General features: G+C 39.3%; 2 protein-coding genes across 2 annotated transcripts in view; both read left to right on the forward strand.

Annotated features, from left to right (window-relative positions):
• The window catches only part of LOC108365873 (60S acidic ribosomal protein P1-like), an 835-nt gene extending 455 nt beyond the window's left edge, over positions 1–380 (forward strand). Inside the window, exon 2 of the mRNA XM_017620065.1 lies at positions 3–380. Coding sequence (XP_017475554.1) covers positions 3–269 — 267 coding nt within the window. The 3' untranslated portion in view covers positions 270–380. The remainder of the gene's footprint in view (positions 1–2) is intronic.
• Positions 381–7,352: 6,972 nt separating this feature from the next.
• Positions 7,353–8,225, forward strand: part of LOC108365872 (probable isoaspartyl peptidase/L-asparaginase GA20639) — a 6,026-nt gene continuing 5,153 nt past the window's right edge. Inside the window, exon 1 of the mRNA XM_017620064.1 lies at positions 7,353–7,377. Coding sequence (XP_017475553.1) covers positions 7,372–7,377 — 6 coding nt within the window. The 5' untranslated portion in view covers positions 7,353–7,371. The remainder of the gene's footprint in view (positions 7,378–8,225) is intronic.

Below are 8,225 nucleotides of genomic sequence, written 5' to 3' on the forward strand. Positions count from 1 at the left end.
AGGGCGAGAAAATCACCACCATCCTGAAGGCCGCCAATGTTGAAGTTGAACCCTACTGGCCCGGTCTATTTGCCAAGGCTTTGGAAGGTATCAATGTTAAGGACTTGATCACCAACATTGGCTCCGGTGTCGGTGCTGCTGCCCCAGCTGGCGGTGCAGCCCCTGCTGGTGGAGATGCTGCACCAGCTGAGGCCAAAAAGGAAGAGAAGAAGAAGGAGGAAGAACCAGAGGAATCCGACGATGATATGGGCTTCGGTCTCTTCGATTAAGTCTAAACGTTTTATCGTTTTTATAAAACTTTTGATGTGTCTTTTTGACGAAGTATAAAGAAAGCTTGTATACTACGTATACAAAACGTGAATGAAAATTTGTATATTGTACTAATTAGCCAAACATTTATTTAGGGCTTACAATGGGAAAGTATGAGTGCCAAATATGCCGAAATTGAATAGAAGCATCTGCAGTTTTTCTTAACAGCAGCAGGCATTGACAAACCTCCCGAGTGTATGCCTGCCACGAAAAAGCTTCTCATTAAACCCACTTGCCGTTCGGAGGCGGCGTAAACTGTCCTAGTAGATAATTTCAGGAGATAAAAATGCCTTCCTGAGAGTCAAGAGGCCGTCCACTCTACATTCCTTTCTCCTTGCTTTTATGAATGGAGTGGCACAAATTTAAGGGCTTCTTTCGTAACCATAGAAGTAAGAAGTAAGACGTACTTCAGAAGGGCTTTTGGAAGAGTCCTTTTAAAGTTGCTTCTTTAATTTATAAAAATCTTACTTCTGTGAAGTATTTGCTTAAGATTTATATCAAATATGTGTTATTTCAACTTTAAATATTTATTGAAATTCATTTGTAATGCTAAATAATATGAAGTTATGCATTCGCGTAAATTGTAAATGGATAAGCCCTTCTAGAAGGTATGCAGGGAAGCACTTTTCAGCCCTCCTTGGGTACGCCTCTTAGAATCGCTACACTTAAGAAAGCCTACGTAATTTATCTTCTGGGGTATAGAGGGTATATTTGCGTAACATCAAAATTAGAAACAAATTAGAGCATAAGCTCGGCCAAACACTGCACTTGCCAAAAAGTTGCTGGAGTGAGTCTTTGACCAGATATACAGGGCTATCACAGAATCCATCGTAGTATCGTGAAATCTATGAAAATCCTATCATTCACGAATGTGAAATGCGGATTTTTTTTACCTCCCTTCTATTAGCTCGGGATGTAACTATGTAATATTGACGCGCCTAAAAGATGCAGCGATTTCTATTCTCTAGTCACATACCTGATGACAGTACGAATCGAAATCATAATAACGATGTTTTAGTTGTTTAAACTATAATTTTATTGTAATGAAAGATTAAAATCGGAACCATACATCTTCTATCTATATCAGAGCTTCCCAAACTTTTGCTCTCGGACCCATTTCAAAATTTTACTCGTTTCAGTGGACCCCTGCTGCTACATTTCCAACCTATCCCCAAAGCTCGTAATAACTTCAGAATATTAGATCTAACGATGGAAATTCGCGGCTGAATTCCAAACCCAGCGTCCGCATTCCAGCCAGCTATCGCCAGCTCGAAAACCGGATCCAATTTGGAAAAACGGGGAAGCCATTGAATTTAGACCGTTCCAATTAAGTGAGTTCAACTGTCAAAATCCTCACTAAAAATTTACAACTTACACTGCGTAATTTGAACCCAGCTTATTCCTTCGTTTTTTATTTCAGCGATCCAAATGTTTACTCCTCGTCCGTCTAACTTTTGAAGCACTTGATGGAAATGAATTACACTAAATTTATCGATTTTACGAATGGAATCCTATGTATATAAAACTTATGCGTGCCCACAAATTAAGGAACAAAACTTTTTGTTTTGAAAGTGTACCTTTTTTTTATATTTTCCAATATACCAATCCAGACTGTAAATACGTTTTTTGATTTTATTGGTCTGAGAGCGCCTTGGAAGGTTTAAAACTAAATTGCCAACATCTACATAAACTAAAGTTAAGAAGGTACGCCGAAGATGTATGTATAACAAAACATAATATTTCATTCTCTAACTGCGGTTTTACGCGGGCTTTTGTCAAGATTGGGCCAAAGCCCAATATTTTTGCATCACGCGATTGGGCTACCAAGTTGCACCAAATTTTATGTTACAATTATGTACATATTGCAAAGATTAAACAAGTCTGACCATAAATAGCATTTTTTAGTATAGTTCTCAATCACTGCGCCACCTATCGGAAGACAAACATACTGATCCTTCTAAAAACATTTGCGCCAACTAACAATCATTCAATGCGATTTAGAAGTCTGGTAGAAAATGGTTCCCAATTGAATGATTCTATCAATTTTATGTGAACATAACAAATTCTATTACCTTATCATAAGTGGTTACATAGATAACCGATATGACAATGGCCCTTATTATGAGCTGCATTCGAATTTCGATCTTCGCTGGCTATCGAAGATCGAAAGTGAAATTCGTATTATGAGCTATGCAAGCGTGTCGAAATTTTCGTTGAGTATCGAATTTTCTGTCGAACAGAATTTTGCTTTCGATGGTGTAGCGAAGTGTTAGAAAATTGTGAAAAATGTATGATTTTGTATATGTTTTCTAGCCGCACTAATTTTAAAAAATTTTTATTAATTTCATGCAGTTCTAACATCGTGAATACTAAACACAAGCTCGAAAGGCTGGTTTTACTTGTGAAAGAAAATCCCAATACTCTGTTGGCACGATCTCTGAGAACAAAATCGTAGCGCTGTTGATAGTTTTAAAATATTTTAAATAGATTTGGCTCACAAACGCCTCTTTAGATGGTCGGAACTTTTTAATGAATCTGTAGACAAATTTCTTAAATATATTTTATATCAAAATATATTCGAAAGACTAATAAACTTAAACTCTCTTAAACATTTGCTACTCCTGGCCAGTTTACTAAGCTCTCATCCTCTGACGAATCGTTGAACCAGAACTCGTTGTACTCATTTTACCACGTTTTTATAAACTTGCTTTCTTTTTTACTTCATTTTAATTAGAACAAATTTACATAAATATGTATAAGCACACTATTTAGTTTGCTCGATTTGTAAACAAAGCTTCTCAGCGGTGAAAAATATACTATTGTGAACAACCTAAACGAGCGAAATTCACAATAGCGCTATTCTTCATCGAATGAGCGCCATAATACCAAATGAAAATTCGTTCGCTCAGCACTTTCGACTACAGTCGAAAATCGAATGCAACTCATAATAGGGGCCAATTTCTATTTGTATGAGAGGTGACACGCCCCCTTTTCCAAAATCTACCACCTTTTGCCGTTAATACGGTATTGATAACATATGTTGCTATATCAAATTTCAGGACGTTAGCATAAGCGGGGGAGTGCAGTGGGGTATAGTCGTTGTTGTGGGTATGCAGTTACAGTTGCGCGGCTATATTCAATCCCGACTCTTGCGTCTTCGTTCGCGCACTCTGGGCAACGTGAGCAACCCATGTGCGAGATGCGGTAACCTATCCGAGTGGAGCCTTTTGTCATGGCGGAATGAGAGGGAGCTTCGGTGGGGCCACTCCGATTTATTCGGTTTAAGGGCTCACTAAAGTCTGCAGCGTCTGTTCACCAGTAGGTGCGACTGCAAGCGGGTGTCTGTCTTTGAGCAAGCGGCTCGCTATATAAACGTGTATTTGGTTGCTAAACCGCCCCCGTCTCAGCAATGGGTTGTACGCTGGGTTTGGGACCCGCCACGTAAAAACTCCTTCCAGTGAAGAAACATGATAAAGCCTCGGATGAGACCCCCCTTATGATGACGACCACGGCAAACGTTTAAATGACTACGATTTGAGGGCATGCACTTGGAATGTCCGGACCCTTAATGGGGAAGGTGCCTCTGCCCGGCTGGTTGACGTCGTCGTAAGGACAAAAGCTGACATAACCGCCATCCAAGAAATGCGCTGGACAGGGCAAGGCAAGCAATGTCTAGGGTCTTGCGACGTGTACTACATCTGCTATGGAGCGCAAACTCGGTGTTGGATTTGTGGTAGGAGAGAGACTCCGTCGCCAAAGGGCTGTCGTTCACCCCAGTGGACGAGCATCTAGCCATAATCCGCATCAAAGCGAGAATCTTCAACATCTCGCTTATCTGCGCCATTGCCCCGACGGAAGAGAAAGATGAGGCATCCAAGGATCTCTTGTATGAGCGATTGGAGCGCACGTACGAGCGCTGCCCTCGACATGATATCAAAATCGTGCTTGGCGACTTCAATGCCAGGGTGGGCAAGGAAGGGATCTTTGGAACCACCGTCGGAAAATTCAGCCTGTACGACGAAACGTCTGACAAAACGGACTGAAACTGATCGACTTCGCCGGGGCCCGAAACATGGTAGTATGCAGTACTAGCTTTAAGCGTCAAACGATCCACCAAGCTACGTGGCTGTCTCCGGATCAAAAAACGAGAAACCAAATCGATCATGTTGTAGACGAAAGAACGCTTCCAGTGTTTTGGACGTACGCACGCTTCGAGGCCCAAACATCTACTCCGACCACTATCTTGTTGCAGCCAAGATACGTGCCCACCTGTGTGCAGCAAAAAATGTGCGCCCAAAAATGCAAGGAAAGCCTAACGTCGAAAAGTTGCAATCGCAACAGACGGCCAATTTATTCGCCACTCGACTATCACACCTGCTCACTGAGAGCACTCTTCAACAATCCGACATACGCGAGCAGTGGAACCACATTACCCGTTCCTTAAGTACCGCTGCCGAATAAGTAGTCGGATTTCAGCCAGCCCGAAATAACAACTATGTAGTACGACGAGAAGTGTCAAGAAAAAAGATGCCGCCTACATATCCACGATTTGATCGGGCGCAACGCGAGCCATGTGGGACCGTTATAGGGAGGTGAAGAGGGAACGAGACGTATTTGTCGCAATAAGAATAGACATGTCGAAATACGTGAGTGCGAAGAATTTAAAATGTTGACCGAAGGGAAGAATTTTACCAGAGTGTTAGGCTACTTACGCAAGTATTCAAGTCCAGGGTGTACTCCTGTAAGAACAACAAGGGCGACCTAGTTACCGATGTTCATAACGTGCTTAAATTAGGGAGGGAACACTTTTCCACCCTACTGAATGGTAGCAGCACGGGAAGTTGTGGAGAAGAAGATCCCGAGACCCCCCGTCGATAATGACGTAGTCTAGATAAGAAAGCAAAGCGAATGGGTCTGGTGGTAAACGAGGACAAGACGAAGTATCTCCTGTCATTAAACAAACAGTCAGCAGATTCGCGCCTTGGCTCCTACGTCACTGTTGACAGTTTAAATTTCGAGAAAGTGGAGAATTTCGTTTACAGCATCGAAGTCCAACGCAGAATCACTCTTGCCAACAAGTCCTACTTTGGTCTGAGTAGGCAATTCAGGAGTAAAGTCCTGTCTCGACGTACGAAAACCATACTCTATAAGTTCCTCATCATGCCCGTGCTGGTATATGACGCAGAAGCATGTACAATGACAACATCCGACAAGAAGGACAAGAAGGACTTGGCTTCACTTGGCGTTTCCAATTGGCGTCAGTTGGCACAGAAGAGGAACGATTGGCGTGCTTTGTTGAACTCGGCTAAAATCGCTTAGGCGGTCACAGCGCCAATTAAGAACAACAAAAAACATACATTGGATAGACCAAGTACAAAAGCATTTTGTTTAATTTCTCGGTTTGACTACGAATGCAGATACCCACATTTTGCATCAGTACGGCAGAGTTGCCAACGTGTTCTATTCGCACTGGATAGCACGTTTCGGTTGCCCCAAGCTTCTTACGACCGACCAGGGCACTCAATTCGAGAGCGCGCTCTTCACATCCCTGTCGCGTTTAGTTGGCGGGAAAAGAATACGCACGACAGCATACCACGCGGCAGCAAATGGTTTTGTAGAAAGGTGGCATTACTTCGTATGGAAGAAAATTACTTACATCGTCAACGAAAAAAATGCCAAAAATGGCACTTTATTCTACTAAAATTTAATGGACTAAAAAACTGCCCTGCAGGGAGTGACGTTAGCTTATACCTAACTTTAGTCTGTTTACGCGAACACTAGTGCTAACTATTAACTGTGTATTTTGTTCGAAAAAAGCCAACTCCTTTTTTGGGGCGATGGCCGCAAAAAAGTCAGACCTGGATACCTCTGCATTACATGTCAACTAACTTGTAACTAACTACTTTTGGACATAAAATATCAATAAGAAAAACAAAATATTTTTTTGTTTTTTTACTTTTTTATTTACTTATTTATTTACTTTATTTTATTACATTTCATATTTGTTTACATATTCTGCTCTGGGTGGCCCCATATTCGAACACCGTCAGACATAACTTCAAAATGATAGTATAAAATTTCGATCTTCCTTTTATTTGTCCTGAATATGAAAAAGAATCTGCGAAGTTCAGAAAAAAAGTGTATTGAAAGTAATTTTTGTATGAGGATATTTAATAGAAACTTGTAAAGAAAACCAACTCCCGATTGCGTCTGCATGACTCCTGCACGACTTTACAATTCACTTTAAGTTGGTTTTGTCATAGCTAATTAAAAGTGAGGTATTAATCGAAATCTCGCCAAAAAGCTAACTATAAGTTGGTTAGTTTTAACAATTGATAATTTTTCACTGCAGGGTGCATACTCCAAATATTAAAAAAAAAAATATATATGTATAGAATTTAAAAGTTCCAAATTTTTACGAAAGTTTATGGATTTAAAGGATTAAGCCAAGAGCTTGTGTGAGCAAATCCAATTTTTTGGCAGCAAATGTCAGTTAAATAACGGTTTTTAGTATACAAAAAAAGCCCTGTGCCGTATTATTTATTTTATTTATAAGTAGGTTAATTGTTATCACAAAAATAATTGCAATTAAATTAATTGGCGTGTGCCAATTTAATTTAATTGCAATTACTTTTTTAACCAATTAATAAGATGATTAAAAAATTAATTGATTAACGCCCAACACTGATACCCGGGCTACAAAAATGCTGGCTATAAATTTGTATATCCATACGTACTACATATTTATGTACATAGTATCTATGTTTATTGCTTCATATCGACTTCCAACAATAATATATATGTATGTATGTACATATTAGAGAGGCAATAGAGAAGAATCGAACTACTGCAACTCTAATTTTTATTGCAAGTAATTATGGTTGCGTGTCATAATGATAAGCTAAATAAACAGTTTATCTTTATCGTTCAACACACTAAGCTTTTAATGTGTAATAAAATTTTTAAATGCTCTTCTCTGCATACATTAATACAATATGCACAAATAAGTTTAGTAATAGTTTAGTGGTCACACTCTATTTGTGTTGCAGAAAAGTCATTCAAATGCGGGTAAGTGGTTATTACAACTTTTCTGTTCAAAGGAAGTGAGCTAAAAGTTTTCTGTTTTCCTTTTTTTGTCAGTCTAACATCTACACCCGCAGCCTTAATACGAAAGTTTAAAGATGAAATTAGGACCTGTTTACTTATCGACCATACTGTGAAAATCATTTAGATTGTTCAGATATGTTTATTGCTGAGTTTGTTATATAAATGCATAGACAGACGGCAACGTTGATCCGGATTAACGCCGCAATTGATCTGATCAAAATTGTACCTTGACAGACGGCAGTAATCCGGATTTACGAGCCGCGAGGTCGTAGGTTCGAATCCCACAGCCAGTGGAATATGCATTTAATTTTTTTTTATTTATTCAATTATAACTTCTATATTTTTTAAGTGGTTTTTAGTTAGTTGTTTTTGACTTTTTCAGTAAAATTATACTCTGAAAATTTTAATTAACTAATAAAAAAATAAAAAATGCGAAATAAAATAAAACAAACGAAAATAAAATAAAGTAAAACTAAATACATAAATCAAATCAAATTAAAAAAAATTCAACTAACAATAAAATCAAAATTTTTTTGGCAATCGCTCCAACCGAGGATCGAACCTGGGACCTGCGGGCTTGTAATACGCGACTCTCACCACTCGGCTACCGCGGATGAAGGAGCGGCTGCTTTTTTTGTGTATTTGTTTGCTCAGGGAGCGTAGAACACAAAGAAAATGCAAATCTAGCATGGACATATAACGGGTGATTTTTTTGAGGTTAGGATTTTCATGCATTAGTATTTGACAGATCACGTGGGATTTCAGACATGGTGTCAAAGAGAAAGATGCTCAGTATGCTTTGACATTTC

The sequence above is a fragment of the Rhagoletis zephyria genome, unplaced genomic scaffold, assembly GCF_001687245.7.
Source record: "Rhagoletis zephyria isolate East Lansing unplaced genomic scaffold, Rhagoletis_zephyria_1.1 Rzeph_scaffold_02035, whole genome shotgun sequence".
NCBI lineage: Eukaryota > Metazoa > Arthropoda > Insecta > Diptera > Tephritidae > Rhagoletis > Rhagoletis zephyria.